General features: G+C 45.4%; 1 protein-coding gene across 1 annotated transcript; it reads left to right on the top strand.

Annotated features, from left to right (window-relative positions):
* Positions 1-333: 333 nt before the first annotated feature.
* On the top strand, positions 334-14,474 carry LOC149466230 (uncharacterized). Its single transcript, XM_089672680.1, has 7 exons — positions 334-926; positions 1,399-1,506; positions 1,614-1,711; positions 4,669-4,780; positions 6,328-6,425; positions 9,349-9,454; positions 13,198-14,474. The coding sequence occupies exons 2-7, from the start codon at positions 1,473-1,475 to the stop codon at positions 14,019-14,021; spliced, it is 1,272 nt and encodes a 423-aa protein (XP_089528806.1). The 5' UTR covers positions 334-926; positions 1,399-1,472; the 3' UTR covers positions 14,022-14,474.
* The last annotated feature ends 4,131 nt before the right edge of the window (positions 14,475-18,605 follow it).

Here is an 18,605-nt window from a genome sequence, read left to right as displayed (position 1 = left end):
GCAGCTGTTGTCTCGATCGGCCGCTAGAGGACAAACTGCACTGAGCAGAAGAGCGAGGCGGCGATCTTCCCGGAGCACTAATCTCAACAATTCTAGCTTTATGTTTTTATAGAAGACTAAGGCTCTGTGTTAGCTGAAGGCAATGCTATGCATCAGAAGACTAAATGATGAATCAGTTCTCAGTTTTAAAGTGGTTTTAAAAAGCTGACTGTCCACAGTTTATGAGGTGGCCATTTTGTTGTAGCACAAACCAGAGGACAGGAAGTAGCTCTTATTGTAGAATCCTCCTGATGGAGGGGTGAAGAGTGCCCACTGGTGAGGAAGTGACAATGTTTTGTTGTTATGATGAGGAACAGGGAATGGGGTCCAAGCACTCTTTGTGGACCACATGGGGGATGAGGAGGTAGTGTGGTCAGTAGGTGAGGTGGTGGGGAGCTGCATTATTGAATTCTGTGCTTCAAGTGGTGCCCTTTGAGCCTTAGAGCAGCCTCCCACCTATTCTTTAAATTATCGCTTCAAGCTGAACTCCGGGCACAAAAACTTTCATTTAAATATATTCACTATTGCCACAAGGAACATCAATCTACTTTGTGTGCACCAAATGCCTTTGAAAACCCAGATGTTACCTTGAAAAACATAGCAGTGACACTATCACTGTGCTGTACATAGCCTGTGCAGAGGCCCCAAAAGCTCCACCCTCTACAGTGCCTACAAACAAAACTACAGGAGGGGGCGGAGACAAGACCAGTCACCCTGCACAAGGAGAGGGAGAAGCAGTGAGTGGTCTTTATTACAGGAAGCTCCTGCACAGAGGTAGCATCACACTGGATGACTGCACAGATCTGGAAGAAATACAGAAAGCCCACTGAAATGCAAGAAGAATACACGTGACAAATGTATTTAGCCAGAATTATTTATTATTTCAGGTATTTATATAGTGCTGTCAATTTATGCAGCACTTTACATATATATTGTACATTAACATCAGTCCCTAACCCTCAAGGGGCGTACAATCTAAGGTCCCTAACTCACATTCATACATACACATACTAGGGCCAATTTAGACAGGAGCCAATTCACCTATCAGCATGTCTTTGGAGTGTGGGAGGAAACTGGAGTTCCTGGAGGAAACCCAGGCAGGCAGTATTGGCTTATCCTGGAGTAGAACCTTAAACCAACCCTATTCCACATCTTAAAAAAGCATGCATTCTATGAGCCAATAAGGGCAGCTTCTATCAGAGTCTTCCTGCACAGTTGTCTTCCTTTGTGATAGACCCCCTTTCCTTCCATCTATTCCCTTTAGAGGTGATCGGTATTTATTTGACTCAATCTGTTTTGGGTTGACTTGGCATTTCTCCTCGCCTTCATTTCTCCTTCTCATGTTTTCATTTATTGCAGCGTGATTTCTACAAATCATCTGCCTCTTCGACTGGGAGGATTTAGAAAGACACAAGGATCTGTACAGGGATGTCATGATGGAGAACCGGCCGCCCCTCACATCTCTGGGTAAGAGGAGACTTTCATTTCTTGTATTGAGGATCCACCTAGATACACACATCCTCTGATATAAAGACATAGAAACAATGTATTCAGTCAGTGTGTGTTTCCTACAGATGGATCCAGTAATGGGTACCCACCAGAGAGATGTCCCCGTCCTCTGTATTCCCCGGACTCCACACAGGAACATCAGGAGATCCCTCAGGAGGATCAGGTAGATGAAGATCTTGGTAGATACTATAACTAATAGTCTGTGTCAATGGGCATGTCAGTTTGTATGGATACAATCAACTTAAGACACTTCTGAGATCATTGAGAATTTGTTAATGGGCATTTCACCTCCTTCTTATCCACATTTGACCTCCTGATGTGCAGTTGACTCCTTCTGACCTGCTCTTGACCTCCTGACCTAAAGCTGACCTTCATTTGACTTGCCTCCTTCTGACTTGCATTTTACCTTCTTCTGATCTGCATTTGACCTTCTGACCTGCATTTGACATCATTCTGACCTTCATTTGAACTCTTTCTGATCTGCATTTGACCTTCTAACCTACATTTGACTTTTTTTTTAACCTGCATTTGACAAACATTTTACCCCCTTCTGATCTACATTTTATGCTCTTTGAGCTGCATTTGACCTCCTACTGACCTACAATTGACCTTCTACTGACCTGCATTTGGCCTCCTGACCTACCTTTGATTTCCTTTTGACCTGCATTGGACCTCCTTCTGATCCACATTTGACCTCCTGACGTGCAGTTGATTCCTTCTGAGCTGCTCGACCTCCTGACCTAAAGTTGATCTTCATTTGACCCCCTTCTGACTTGCATTTTACCTTCTTCTGATCTGCATTTGAGCTTCTGACCTGCATTTGACCTTCTAACCTACATTTGACCTTTTTTGAACCTGCATTTGACTATGTCCTAACCTACATTTGACCTCATTTGACACACTTTACCCGCTTCTGATCTCCATTTTTATACTCTTTGAGCTTCATCTGACCTCTTACTGACCTACAATTGACCTTCTACTGACCTGCATTTTACCTCCTGGCCTACATTTGATCTCCTTTTGACCTGCATTGGTCCTCCTTCTGGACTACATTTGATCACCTGACCTGCATTGACCTTCTTCAAGCAGATCTATGCCTTCCCATAGACTGTAATGGGAATACAAAACTGCTTAAAGCCCGTACAAGAGCCTGCAGACAAAGGCCTTAAAACGGGCCATCACCTGAACAATAAACTCCTATGACTAGTCTTCCTTCCCCTAGTCTGTTACAAAATTGTGCGTTCTTTTTTTTTGTGTTACTCATTCCCACTTCCTCTGTCCTCCAAAGATGACATAATCCTGGACACCCACAGGTCCTTGGGATATCACATGATATATCTCAAGAGGCTTTAGAACAGTGTCCCTGCAACCCACCAACCTCAGTTATCGGCAGTAGGGGCTGGCTGAGTGGTCAGGAACTGACAACCAGCTCTCAAATCCAAGATGGTGTCGTGGAGGAACAGAATCAGGTACAAGGAAGACAGCGCAGGACTTCGTGGGCTGGTAAGTTTGTGATTTATAAAAGTCAGAAGCTACAGGGCATGTAAATGCTGAATTTTGTGATAGCTGGGGGAAGTTCCTGTTAAATGTCCACCTTGTCATTTTATAAGATCTGTGTTGATCTTGTATGTTGTCCAGATATCTACAGTATATGGTGTACGTCTACTGCTTAACCACTTGCCATCCAGAGGATTTCCCCCCCTTCATGACCAGGCCATTTTTTGCGTTACGCCGCTGCGTTACTTTAACTGACAATTGTGCGGTCATGCAACGCTGCACCCAAATGAAATTTACATCCTTTTTTCCCAGTGGTATTTGATTACCTGTGCGTTTTTTATTTTTTACGTTATAAGCAAAAAAAGACTGACAATTTTGAGAAAATATTTTGGACTTTTTGCTATTAAACATGTCCAGTAAAAAAATTAAAAAAATAAAATTTCATCATAAATTTAGGCCAAAATGTATTCTGCTCCATGTCGTTGCTAAAAAAAAAAAAACCCAGTACATGTAAATTAATTTGTGTACGTGAATAGTTATAGCGTCTACAAATGGCGGTATAGATACTGGGATATTTGTTTTTTCTTTCTACTAGTAATGGCGGCGATCAGCGACTTTTAGCGGGACTGCAGCGGACATTCTGACACTGGGGGGGGAACTGACTTGGTGACACTGACACCCCAGTGACACCAATACAGTGATCAGTGCTAAAAAAAAAAGCACTGACACTGTACTAATGGCACTGGGCAGGAAGGGGTTAACATGAGGGGCGATCAAAGGGTTAACTGTGCTGGGAGTGTTTTGCGGGGTGTGGGGGGGTCTTTTTCACTGTAAGCACACGGATCAGGATGGCTGTACTGTGCACAGCCACCCCGAGCAGTGTGCTCGAGCTGACAGGGAGGAAGATTGTTTGTAAACAAAACAATCTTTCTTCCCTTCAGAGATGCTCGGTAATCACCAGGTGCTAGCAGGTAATTACTGTCTGGGACCCTGTGATTGACATTCACAGCCGCGAATGGTGAAGCGGGTAGGGCGCTCGCTCTCACCCCCTACCCGGAAATTCAAAATTACGTATATATACGTGATTCTGCACACAGGTGCTGCCCTGTAGCAGTATATCTGCTATAGGGCGGTCCTTAAGCGGTTAATGTGTATCCAAATCCAAGAACAATAATGTAATATATTGAAGCTGACCAGTCCTTTGATGTGGTAGCTGCATTAGTTTTCTTTTCATTTAGGCCCCAATAGCACCTGAGCAATTTGAAACGCTTCCATCGGCACCTCCAGAACTGTGCCCAAGCTGTCATTGACAGCTTATGGTCAAATACAGAGGATCAGGAGTTGTAGGACTGCCTCCTAATGAAGTGAGCACCGTGCAGCCAATCACAGTGCCCCATGAATGGTGAGACCCCTCCTACCATCCTGTGGCATCATGGCCCATTTAAAGGGCCAGCTCCTGGTGCTGGCAATGTGCTGTAACAAAACTCTTTCAATCATATATTTTGCAGAACAAAAAGGTACATAAAAGAAGTTCATTGTTAGGGTTTCCATACGCTTTAATCTCTTTCCATCAGTGAGACACTTGGATATATATATATATATTTTTTTTTTGTCTTGACCCAGGCTGAGGCTCCAGTTATTATTAAGGTTGAAGTAAAAGAAGAAGCTAAGGAGCCATATATGAAGGATGATGAACTGAGTAAGGAGGAGGAAATCCCTCTAGAGATCAGCACAGGTGAGTAATGATTGGAATCAGCCTATGTCTGTAGCCCCTGTCCTCATTATTTTCACCCTCAGGCCTGGGAGAAATAAAGCTCCGGACACCGAAGTGTGCAAGCTAAATCTCTGAAAGTTTAATGCAAAACAAGAACGGTTATACAGAACTCAGTAGGCATTGCTTAATCTTAGGATGACCAATGAAACATTCCATTCTTATCAATATAGTTTTGTGAAGAACAGAAACTGCAAATAGTTGAGGGATACCATATAAGGTCGTTCCGTTTACAGCAATGAAACTAGGCTAAGAAAATGAGAGAGAAGTTACAAAACCAAAACTAACTGATCACACATCTAGAAATGGAGGCATTATACAAAATGAATGCCAGTTAACCACTTCCAGTCCGGACACTTTTACCCCCTTCCTGTCCAGGCCAATTTTCAGCTTTCAGTGCTATCACACTTTGAATGACAATTGCGCGGTCATGCAACACTGTACCCATATGAATGTTTTAGCATTTTTTTGAGACAGATAAAGCTTTATTTTGGTGTATTTATTTACTACTGGGATTTTTATTTTTTTTGCTATGTAAATTAAAAGTCCAAAAATGTTGAAAAAAAATATAAAATTATAAAATTTTGCAAATAAATAGTATTTCATCATAAATCTTGGCCAAAATATATTCCGTTATATTTTTAGTAAAAAAAAATAACCCAAATTAGTTTATAACCAAAATTATGATTTATAAACATTTTTTTTTAAATTTTTTTATTTTTTTTTTATATTATTTTTTATTTATTATTATTTTTTTTTTACATACTGTCACCCTAGCGATACAGTGTCACCATGGTGACACTGTACTACTTGTGGGGGGTGATGAAGATTTTTTTTTTTTTTTTTACACTGATTGCTTTTACACCCATAAAGGCTGTAAAAGCAATCATTTCTCCTCTCTGGCTGCGTTCTTGCAGCCATTGAGAACTACTGAGTGAGCTGTGATTGGTCACAGCTTGTCACATGGTACAAGGCTGTTGTGCATAGCCTTGTACCATGTGACCTCTGATCATTCACAGATTTCACACGTAGTAAGCAATGATGTCACAAGTGACATCTTGCTTACTACTTTGCATGTGATCACTGATTGGCCAATCAGCGATCACATGATCGGGACCTTGTACAGAGGTCCTGTCCGACGATCGGTGTTCCATTGTGTCCGATGGACACAGCAGGCACCGGAACGCGGTACTGCGCGCTCCCAGGGAGCGTGCACAAGCAGGGTGCGGGTAGACCGTTTAAAAACAGCCACCCGATCCTGCACTGCCACCGTCCGGCCGTTTATATACAACGGCAGGACGGGAGGTGCTTAATAAGACATATTTCCTTACAAGTAATAAACACTAAATATGACAACCAGACAACTGTCCTTCAATTCCTCTTGAAGAAAGTAGCAGAAAGTAGGAAGAGTTGCGGTACTGATTACTGCCCTCCGAAAAAGCGACTTGCGGTGGTTTTTGTTTTATCAATAATTTTGCATACTTCTCTGACTTTGCATGTACTTCCTACAGATAGATCCAGCAACAATAATACCCCGGAGAGTTGTCCCCGTCCTCTGTTTTCTCAGGATTCTATGGAAGAAGATCCCCGGATCCTCCAGGATGATCAGGTAGATGCAACTGAAAGTCATAGTATTTGGAAAGGAGAGATTTAGAAGAACTGACAAGTGGTAAATCGGACTCCAACCACAAATACCTGAGATTAGATACCACTATATGGTCAAACATTTTTGGACACTGGACCGTCACACCTAAATGAGCTTTTTGGAGAACATATTACACAATCACGGGTTTTAATAAAAGGTTGCCCCTCTTTGTGGCTATAACAGCCTCCACTCTTCTGGCAAGGCTTTCCACAAAAATTCCACAAGAGTGTGCCTGTGGGAATTTGTGGTCATACAGCCAAAAGACCATATGTGAGGTCAGGTACTATGGTGGATGTAAAGACCGATGTTTAGTAAGGTTGAGATCAAGGTTCTGCTCAGGCCATTGAAGCTCCTCCCCACCTACCTCATTAGATCATGTCTTTATGGAACTGGCCTTGTGCACCGGGACACAGTCATGCTGGAACAAAAAAGGGCCTTCACCGAACTGTTACCACAAGGATGGAGGTGCACATTGGTCTGAAATGTCTTTGTGTGCTGCAATATTGACAGTACCCCTCACTGGAAACCCCTAAGCTCATTCATTTGAAGAGGTGTCCACTTAGAGTCATCCTCTCATCCTTTTTTTAGTCACAGCACCCTTTAAGTATGTGTAGAATCTTTAGCCACCCCAGTCTAAATGTTAAAACCATAAATTTTACTTATGAAAGGTATACCTGAGCCTGGGATGATATTAACACACAACTTTACATCAGAGGCTCCCCTATCACATCAGAGGTCCCCACTTCACATCAGAGGCTCCCCTATCACATTAGAGGTCCCCACTTCACATCAGAAGTCCCTCATCAAATTAGAGATCCCCCATTACATCAGAGGCTTCCTTAACACTGATATCAGAGTCTTCCTTCACATCAGAGGTCCCTCATCACATCAGAGATCCTCCATCACATCAGAGGTTCCCCCATCACATCAGAGGTTCCCCCATCACATCAGAGGTTCCCCCATCACATCATAGATCCCCATCACATCAGAGATCCCCCATCAGATCAGAGATCCTCCATCACATCAGAGATCGCCCCTTAACATCAGAGGTTCCCCCATCACATCAGAGATCCCCTATCACATCAGAGATCCCACATCACATCAGAGATCGCCCCATCACATCAGAGATCGCCCCATCACATCAGAGATCGCCCCATCACATCAGAGGCTCACCCATCACATCAGGGATCCCCCATCACATCAGAGATCCCCCATCACATCAGAGATCCCCCATCACATCAGAGATCCCCCATCACATCAAAGATCCCCCATCACATCAGAGGTCCCTCATCACATCAGAGGTCCCTCATCACATCAAAGATCCCCCATCACATCAGAGATCCTCCATCAGAGATCCCCCATCACATCAGAGATCCCCCATCACATCAGAGGTAGCCCCTTCACATCAGAGGTAGCCCCTTCACATCAGAGGTAGCCCCTTCATATCAGAGGTCCCCCATCACATCAGAGGTAGTCCCTTCACATCAGAGGTAGCCCCTTCACATCAGAGATCCTCCATCACATCAGAGATCCCCCATCACATCAGAGATCCCCCATCATATCAGAGATCCCCCATCACATCATAGGTAGCCCCTTCACATCAGAGGTCCCCAATCACATCAGATGTCCCCCCCATCGCATCAGAGATCCCCCATCACATCAGAGGTAGCCCCTTCACATCATAGTTCCTCCAATCACATCAGAGATCCTCCATCACATCAGAGATCCCCCATCACATCAGAGATCCCCCATCACATCAGAGATTCCCCATCACATCAGAGATCCCCCATCACATCAGAGATCCCCCATCACATCAGAGATCCCCCATCACATCAGAGATCCCCCATCACATCAGAGATCCTCCATCACATCAGAGATCGCCCCGTCACATCAGAGATCGCCCCATCACATCAGAGGCTCGCCCATCACATCAGAGGCTCGCCCATCACATCAGGGATCCCCCATCACATCAGATATCCCCCATCACATCAGATATCCCCCATCACATCAAAGATCCCCCATCACATCAGAGGTCCCTCATCACATCAGAGGTCCCTCATCACATCAGAGGTCCCTCATCACATCAAAGATCCCCCATCACATCAGAGATCCTCCATCAGAGATTCCCCATCACATCAGAGGTAGCCCCTTCACATCAGAGGTAGCCCCTTCACATCAGAGGTAGCCCCTTCACATCAGAGATCCTCCATCACATCAGAGATCCTCCATCACATCAGAGATCCCCCATCACATCAGAGATCCCCCATCACATCAGAGATCCCCCATCACATCATAGGTAGCCCCTTCACATCAGAGGTCCTCGATCACATCAGATGTCCCCCCCATCACATCAAAGATCCCCCATCACATCAGAGGTAGCCCCTTCACATCAGAGGTCCCCCCATCACATCAGAGATCCTCCATCACATCAGAGGTCCCCCCATCACATCAAAGCCCCCTCTTCACCTCAGAGGTCTCCCATAACAGAGGCCCTTCACAACAGAAACCTGTCTTCACATCATCCTTCCATCCATTCTTCACATCAGAGTCTTTCATATCCCAGAGTCACACAGGTCCCCTCCTCCCCCATAACACCATCACTCATCCATGTGCTAATAACATTTCTATTAGGGCCACTTTATGAGATGTGTGAAAAATAATTAGATTTTTATCACTGTGATTAAACCTATTTTTCCGAGTGTTCTGCCCCTAACAATTTTTGATGTATCAATAAAAATGTGATATATGGTTTATATATATATATATATATATATATATATATATATATATATATATATATATATATATATGGTATAGTTGAACAATTCAACAGCTTAGGTTGGTCCCCTATCCAACGTGTAGATACAATATTGTTTGTATTATTCAGGATGGAAATCTGATTGTTATTAAAGTGGAAGCTGTAGATGAGGAAGATCTGTATGAGAGTGATGAGCCATATAAGAGGGAGGACATTCTTCCAGAGATCATCCCAGGTGAGGAATAAACAATAAATCCTTAAGAAAATCAGATATTCATGTGTCTGTCCATCACGGAGTGTCAGCCAGGTGACTGTTACTTTCAGCAGTTACTGGCTCTCATTGCCAAAAATAATCACTGTGGCTTAGTGAATGGATCTTTTGGCTTAAAGCAGGGTTGTCCAAACTATGGCCCTCCAGCTGTTGAAGTACTACAAGTCCCATCATGCCTCTGGGTGTCTTGCCTATGGATGTCAGAGTCTTGCAAGGCCTCATGGGCCTTGCAGTTCCTCAACACCTGGAGGGCGGTTTGGAGACCCCTGACTTAAAGTAATTGTAAAGGTTCCGATTATTTTGATTTCTAAGCAAACATGTTATACTTACCTGCTCTGTGCAATGGTTTTGCACAGAGCAGCCCCAATCCTCCTACTTTCGAGTCCCCTGCCGGTGCCCCCCCCCCGCTGATTGCCCTGGGGTGGTCCTGCGTGCTCCCTCCCAAGTCGCCTCTGTGTGTCTATGAGACACACAGAGCGCTGCTTGGCCCCACCCCCTGCTCCCTTCTCACTGACTGTGATTGCCAATGGCTCCTGCTGCTGTGTCTCAGCCAATGAGGAGGCAGAGACCCAGGAGAGCTTTTGCTCTCGTGGACATCCCTGGATCGGGCTCAGGTGAGGGGGGGGTGCTGCACGCTGAAGGATTTTTACCTTCATGCATAGAATGCATTAAAGTAAAAATTCTTTAGGCTTCCCACATGGAAGAAAAATGTATTTTAACAATATTCTTCCCAAATATATTGCCATATACAGTGGGGCAGAAAAGTATTTAGTCAGCCACCAATTGTGCAAGTTCTCCCACTTAAAAAAATGAGAGAGGCCTGTAATTGGCATCATAGGTAGACCTCAACTATGAGAGACAAAATGACAAAAAAATCCAGACAATCACATTGGCTGAATTGGAAAGAATTTATTTGCAAATTATGGTGGAACATAAGTATTTGGTCACCTACAAACAAGCAAGATTTCTGGCTCTCACAGACCTGTACCTTCTTCTTTAAGAGGCTCCAGCAGGGTGCTGTACATAACTTTCTGAGGACATCACAGCATCCTGCCTCAAAACTGCTCCCAAAGACCTTCAGCCCTGATGCAAGTGGGCTGACCCTTAGGAGGAGTTTTGCAAATATCAAAATGCCTCGAAGGGTAATGTCAGTCTGGAGGAGTGGGGTGTTCTAGGGAGACTGCATCAGTTGTGGCGATAGGATGCTCATACATAAGGAATAGAGAAGGAGGCCACATAGTGTGATTTCATTATTAAATATTAATAAATACAACTGAACCAGGAAGTACCGCACTGACTTGCACTACACTGAATGGTGTTACTAAACCCCGGGCTTTGCATTCACTATATCCACTCTCCCCGGACCCTGCATTCACTATATCCGCTCTCCCCGGACCCTGCATTCACTATATCTGCTCTCCCCGCACCCTGCATTCACTATATCCGCTGTCCCCGGACCCTGCATTCACTATATCTGGTCTCCCAGGACCCCGCATTCACTATATTCGCTCTCCCCAGACTCTGCATTCACTATATCCACTCTCCCTGGACCCTGCTTCCACTATATTAGCTCTACCCGGACCCTGCATTCACTATATCCGCTCTCCCCGGACCCTGCATTCACTACATGTGCTCTCCCCAGACCCTGCATTCACTACATGTGCTCTCCCCAGACCCTGCATTCACTACATCTGCTCTCCCCGGACCCTGCATTCACTATATCCGCTCTCCCCGGACCCTGCATTCACTATATCCGCTCTCCCCGGACCCTGCATTCACTATATCCGCTCTCCGCGGACCCTGCATTCACTATATCCACTCTCCCCGGACCCTGCATTCGCTATATCTGCTCTCCCACAGTACACACAACATGGAAATGCAATAATTTTAGTAAATATAAATTGCTAAATCCCTTTTCTCATCAGCAGTATATAGCAGTCTTGTGACTTCTATCAGTGTCCAGCAGAGCACTGGTTAAAGCTTGCAGGAGGAGTTTTCTTTCTGCTCTAGGAGGATGAAGAACCCATTACCTCTGTCTGGACAGTGCTGATTGGGTCTGTGCTGATTACATGCACTCTCCCAAGAAAAAAAAAAACCCTCTAGCAATACACACCAAACCAAGCATGTGCAGAGTGTCTCCACACGATATGTCTTATCAGGAGATAAGAGGGGGACACTGGATCACATGCTCCCTCCCAAAGAAAAGAAAAGCTCTCTGGCAATATACACCAAACTGAGCGTGTACAGGGGAGGATTAGAGAAGTCAGGATCAAGCAGCCTTTTTACAGAATGCAGAGGATTAACCCCTTAGGTTCCATAGTGAGTATAACAAGCATGCTTTACTGCATATATAGACTTTTTGTACTGTTGAGGGTTTAGTAGCACTTTAAATCAATGTAAGTTCAATATATACACTTTTATCCTTTGGATTTTAGTAAATGAACTCCTTCCTCCGTTGCTTATATATGAGCATCCTATAGCCACGATTGATGGATGGAGACAGGTGAGTGCAGCCAGGCAGAGGCAGACTACAAGTCACAGCAGAAGCAGAAAATCTCCTCCACCAAAGCGAGTTTGACTCTCTTCGATTATAAGCATCCACAGGGCTGCTGTTAGAAACCACAGAGCCCCATACAGCCAACCTCAATGCCCTACCCCCCCCCCCCCCCCCCCCAAAAAAAAACCCCACAGTTTACTATGCTTCAGTTATGAATGAACACAATAAGTAATTGGTACTGATCACACACTCATTGTGTTCATTCAGGACAGAAAGAGGCTGGTTAATGCGACACAGTTACTGGACCCTTCCCCCCCACCCTCTATCCTGAACAGTCCTATTGTGTGCTTGCAGCTGCCAGTGGGGAGAAGAGGAAGGGAAGCAGCACTGTTAGTGGGTTAGGGGGGGCCTGGACAGCAGGGGGAAATGTATGATGCGCAAGGAGGGTGATCGGTGCGCAAGGAGGGTGATCGGTGCGCAAGGAGGGTGATATGGTGATCGGTGCACAAGGAGGGTGATCGGTGCACAAGGAGGGTGATCGGTGTGCAAGGAGGGTGATCGGTGCAGCGGGGGGAATTACTGGAACAGATCCCCTGTATGGCTGTCTCTGAAGCATCTAAAAGCCAACGGGAGGGAGAGGAGAACAAGCCAGCTTTCAGCTGCTGCAGAGAGAGCCATACAGGGGATCTGTTCCAGTAATTCCCCGCCCCCACCATGAGGCTCACCCTCCCTGCCCACATCCAATTCATCCTGCTGCCTGGGCCCCCCTGCTGTTCTGGACCCCATACAGGAGGACAGGTGGTACCCCCTTATCTGCGGCCCTGAGCATCCACAAAAGTCATAGAGTGAGTGGGACCACTGGTGGGGAGCACAGTGCATGGATCATATGAAGAGCACCTCACAAGGGACCTATTCATGTTTGCTTTATAAATACGAGGGGATAGCACAGGGCAGCGCTCTTCTATTTTTGATGGTCTATCACACAGGTGTCAAACATGCGGCCCTCCAACTGGTGCCAAAACTACAAGTCCCATGAGGCATTGCAAGATTGACAGTTACAAGCATGTCTCCCAAAGGCAGAGGCATGATGGGACTTGTAGTTTCGCAACAGCTGGAGGGCCGCCAGTTTGACATCCCTGGTATACTGTTTTTATGCATGACGGTGCGCAGGAACCTTCATCAGAGCCTCCTTTTATGTATTTTCCTGAAGGAAAACCTAGAAAGTTGAACGAAGAGGAACCTCCCATCATCGAACAAGACAAGGAGAGGCCCTATTCATGTTCGGAATGTGGAAAATGTTTCAGGGAGAGAGCCCACCTTCTTACACACGAAAGAGTTCACACGGGCGAGAAGCCATTTTCATGTTCCATGTGTGGGAAATGCTTCAACCAAAAATCGGTCCTCGTCAGACACGAAAAAGTTCACCTAGAAGAGAAGCCGTATTCCTGTTCCGACTGTGGGAAAAGCTTCAGGCAGAAGTCAGACCTCGTGGTCCACGAAAGGACTCACACCTCAGAAAAGCCCTATTCCTGCTCCGAGTGCGGGAAACTGTTCTCCCACCGGTCGTCCCTTGTGAAGCATCAGACCGTCCACACGGGCCACAAACCTCACTCCTGTCCGGACTGCGAGAAAAGTTTCATCCAGAAGTCGGACCTTCTTGACCATCGAAGGATCCACACGGACGACAAGCCGTTTTCGTGTTCCGACTGCAAGAAATGTTTCACTCGCCGGTCTTCCCTTGCCAGGCACCAGCTCTCCCACTCCGCAGAGAAGCCATATTCCTGTGCGGAATGCCATAAATCGTTCCGTCTCAAGAGCACAAAGTGCGAGCACGAGCGACTCCACTCCGGAGAGAAGCCGTATTCCTGCTCTCAGTGCGGGAAGTGTTACGCGCAGAGGTCAGCTCTCGGGAAACACGAACGAACGCATGGCAGCGAAAGACGCTACGCCTGCTCGGAGTGTGGGATATGGTTCACCAAAGAATTCTATTTTGTGGCTCATCAGAAGATCCACGCCAAGGAGAAACCGTCTTGACGTTTGATGCCTTCTGGAGGGTCGAGAAGCATTTATTCCAGAAGGAAGTACGTTGGCAGCAGGAGCACAGGGAAGTCTACGGTTTTTTATCCTCTATACCTTTCCAGATCTATAATAGATTGAACGATCTAAAATAACGTGCTGCCAACTCGATCGAGGTTAGAGTCTCTTACCACGGTGGACTTTGAAGGAAATAATCATATTTTTGGACAGTAGTAAAATATCGATCAATCTGTTCAACTGAACTTCTCCAGCGCAGCTTAAAGTGTCACACCAGTACAATCAGTCTGTAGATACAGTAAAGCAGGCTTGTTATACTCACTGTGGAACCTAAGGGGTTAATCCTCTGCATTGTGTAAAAAGGCTGTTTGATTCTGTCTTCTCTGATCCTCCCCTTCTTCTACTGTCCCCAATCCATCAGCTGATAAAACAGAGCCTTGGAGTCACTCTGCACATACTTAGTTTGGTGTGTATTGTCCGAGACCTTCTCTTTTCTTTTCGGATGGTGCATGTGGTCAGCACCGGGCCAATCAGTACTGTTCAGATGTTCAGACAGAGGGTCAGGGGTTATGCAGCCTCATAGGACAGTCAGAGGAGATTGAAAACTCCTACAAGATTTGCCAATGCTTGGCCAGATACTGATAGAAGTCACAAGACTGCTATATACTGCTGATGAGAAAAGGGATTTAGCAGTTTATATTTGCTAAAATAATTGCAATTCCATGTTTTCTGTACTGTGGGAGACCAGATATTGTGAATGCAGGGTCCGGAGAGACCAGATATAGTGAATGCAGGGTCCGGAGAGACCAGATATAGTGAATGCAGGGTCCGGGAAGACCAGATATAGTGAATGCGGGGTCCGGGAAGACCAGATATAGTGAATGCAGGGTCCGGAGAGACCAGATATAGTGAATGCAGGGTCCGGGAAGACCAGATATAGTGAATGCGGGGTCCGGGGAGACCGGATATAGTGAATGCGGGGTCCAGGGAGAGCGGATATAGTGAATGCAGGGTCCGGGGAGAGCGGAGATAGTGAATGCAGGGTCCGGGGAGAGCGGATATAGTGAATGCAGGGTCCGGGGAGAGCGGATATAGTGAATGCCGGGTCAGTGGAGAGCGGATATAGTGAATGCGGGGTCCGGGGAGAGCGGATATAGTGAATGCCGGGTCCGTGGAGAGCGGATATAGTGAATGCGGGGTCCGGGGAGAGCGGATATAGTGAATGCCGGGTCCGGGGAGAGCTGATATAGTGAATGCGGGGTCCGGGGAGAGTGGATATAGTGAATGCGGGGTCCGGGGAGAGCGGATATAGTGAATGCGGGGTCCGGGGAGAGCGGATATAGTGAATGCGGGGTCCGGGGAGAGCGGATATAGTGAATGCGGGGTCCGGGGAGAGCGGATATAGTGAATGCGGGGTCCGGGGAGAGCGGATATATTGAATGTGGGGTCCGGGGAGAGCGGATATAGTGAATGCGGGGTCCAGGGTTTAGTAACACTTTAACCCTTTGCCCTCCTGAGGATTTACCCAACTTCCTTACCAGGCCATTTTTTGCAATACGGCGCTGCGTTACTTTAACTGACAATGCAACGTTGTACATAAATGAAATTTGTGTCCTTTTTTCCCAACAAATAGAGCTTTCTTTCAGTGGTATTTGATCATCCGTGTGCTTTTTTTTTTTTACGCTATAAACAAAAGACCGACAATTTTGAAAAAAAAAAAACAATATTTCTGACTTTTTGCTATTAAACATGTCCAGTAAAAAAATTTCAAAAATCAAATTTCATTGAAAAATTCGGGCAAAATGTATTCTGCTCCATGTCTTTGCTAAACAAAATCCCAATACATGTAAATTAATTGGTTTACATCAGGGGTGTCAAACTGACGGCCCTCTAGTTGTTGGTGAACTACAAGTCCCATCATGCCTCTGCCTTTGAGAGTCATGCTTGTAACTGTCAGTTTTGCAATGCCTCGTAGCGTTTACAAATGGCGGTATATATACTGGGCTTTTTTTTTTAAATATTTTACTTGTTGCGATCAGCAACTTATAGCGGGACTGCAGCGGGCATTCTGACACTGACAGTGACACCAATACAGTGATCAGTGCTAAAACAAAAGCACTGGTGTTGTACTAATGGCACTGGGCAGGAAGGGGTTAACATCTGGGGTGATCAAAGGGTTAACTGGGTGCTGGGAATGTTTTACTAGGGGGCGGAGTCTGTGTGCTTCACTGTAATCACACTGCTTTGTATGGCTGCGCTGTGCAGTGTGCACGAACCAACAGGGAGGAGAACTGTTTTGCTTACAAAAGATCCTCTGCAATCACCAGGCGGGACATGGTGACTGTCAGCCACGGCCGCAAATAGCAGCTGTCGCGCACCCCCTACCCGCAGATGCTAAATCACTTGTATATATATATGTGATTTTGCACACCCGTGCTGCCCTGTAGCAGTATTTCTGCTATAGGGCAGTTGGAAAGCAGTTAAAAGAGAAAGACCTTTTGCTGGCTTACTAAAAAGAGAACTTTTTCTGATTGGAGCTGAGGAACAACACTTTTCACCCGCCTGCTGTTCCACCCAAAATCTCAAAGATTGCTATACCTGGGAGTGGGGAGATATTGTGGCCAAAGTATCACAACTTTTATTCATACCAAAGTTTTTACTAGAACTTTATAACTATCTTCATTGAGCTGTAGTGCTGGTACCATGCATGGTGATATAAACTGCTAACTATTTCGTATTTGTATAGATCTTGTTGAACCATCAAGATTGGATGGTGTATAGGGAGATTGGGTGCTAAACGATCGTATCGGGTTCTGTTGGTTGTAGAATAGAGTTTTGTTTTTTTTTCTCTCTATATTGGTATGCTGTAAACTCATTGACTAAGGCCGGCCATATGTGGGTCGAAAATCGACCGATTTTTTGTCCGAAAATGGGACCTAAGAATAATCGGTCGATTTTTGCTCTGTTAGTGAGTCAATGGCACCGGCCGATTTTCGCTCTGTTGGTGGGTCAATGGCACAGGCCGATTTTCGCTCTGTTGGTGGGTCAATGGCACTGGCCGATTTTCGCTCTGTTGGTGGGTCAATGGCACCGGCCGATTTTCGCTCTGTTGGTGGGTCAATGGCACCGGCCAATTTTGGCTCTGTTGGTGGGTCAATGGCACTGGCCGATTTTGGCTCTGTTAGTGGGTCAATGGCACTGGCTGATTTTCGTGGTTCCTTCCCTTTTCAGTGATCGGGCATGCTGGAAAATTTGTGAAAAACTACCGATTTTCGACTCAACAATGGTCAAATTGTACGATCGTTTTTCCGAAAAGAATATGCGCACGAGACAAGGAACAGAAGTTTCGCCTGTTATATGGGGTGAACTTTATGACTCTGTTGGACGATTTTTTAAATCATTGATGGCACCGTCGGAATACTGAGCGAACGTTTCCGATTTTCGGACGAAACATCGTTCCGGATTCGAACCATATATGGTCTACATTAGGACGCATTTGAAGTGTTTCAGTGTGTATAATATCAGAAATATTTTTCCTAACTCTCTTCAGCCGCGAGCATTGTGGAAAAATACACTGAATGCTGAAATGTAATATTTTGGAAATTGCTGAGAAACCAAGGTTTTGTTATGGCATACATTTTATGACTGACCTCATTGGAATTTATCGTGGGTTGTTCTTCGATCGTGTGTAGGAAATACTAATCACCAGTAAATTCGTTTGTATTTAAAATATATATAGAAATATTTTTGTATATAAATAAATTATTTATTTATTAAACAAATTGGCGATATTTGTATATTTTGGTAAGAAATCACATTGGTAAAAGAATTCAGAAAAATTACATTGTGGTGGTATATTTTATCAAGGTGTCTGTATTATTTAATATTATTGATTACCTTTTTTGCCATAAGGGCTGGAGGCACTGTGTTATAATTATATATGGGAGACAGACACCACCCAATTCATTAACCCCTTATATAGATATAGTGAATACAGGGTCCAGGGAGAGCGGATATAGTGAATGCAGGGTCTGGGGAGAGAGAGGATATAGTGAATGCAGGGTCCGGGGAGAGCGGATATAGTGAATGCAGGGTCCGGGGAGAGCGGATATAGTGAATGCAGGGACCGGGGATAGCAGATATAATGAATGCAGGATAAGGGGAGAGCGGATATAATGAATGCAGGATACGGAGAGAGCGGATATAATGAATGCAGGGTCCGGGGAGACCGGATATAATGAATGCAGGGTACGGGGAGACCGGATATAATGAATGCAGGGTACGGGGAGAGCGGATATCGTGAATGCAGGGTCCGGGAAGACTAGATATAGTGAATGCAGGGTCCGGGGAGAGCAGATATAGTGAATGCAGGGTCTGGGGAGAGCAGATATAGTGAATGCAGGGTCTGGGGAGAGCAGATATAGTGAATGCAGGGTCCTGGGAGAGCAAATATAGTGAATGCGGGGTCGGGAAGAGCGGATATAGTGAATGCAGGGTCTGGGGAGAGAGAGGATATAGTGAATGCAGGGTCCGGGGAGAGCGGATATAGTGAATGCAGGGTCCGGGGAGAGCGGATATAGTGAA

The sequence above is a fragment of the Staurois parvus genome, unplaced genomic scaffold (assembly GCF_062004578.1).
Source record: "Staurois parvus isolate SC_StPar_1 unplaced genomic scaffold, SC_StPar_1.0 ptg000132l, whole genome shotgun sequence".
NCBI classification, from domain to species: domain Eukaryota; kingdom Metazoa; phylum Chordata; class Amphibia; order Anura; family Ranidae; genus Staurois; species Staurois parvus.
Note: the sequence above shows the minus strand (reverse complement) of the source record. Positions and strands in the feature narration are given on the sequence as shown.

Excerpts from the sequence above, each read along its gene's own strand:
- LOC149466230 (XM_089672680.1), top strand. The coding sequence starts at position 1,473 with ATGATGGAGAACCGGCCGCCCCTCACATCTCTGG. Across the intron at positions 6,426-9,348 it reads GGATCCTCCAGGATGATCAG|GATGGAAATCTGATTGTTAT; the intron begins GTAGATGCAACT and ends TGTATTATTCAG. Across the intron at positions 9,455-13,197 it reads TCTTCCAGAGATCATCCCAG|GAAAACCTAGAAAGTTGAAC; the intron begins GTGAGGAATAAA and ends ATTTTCCTGAAG.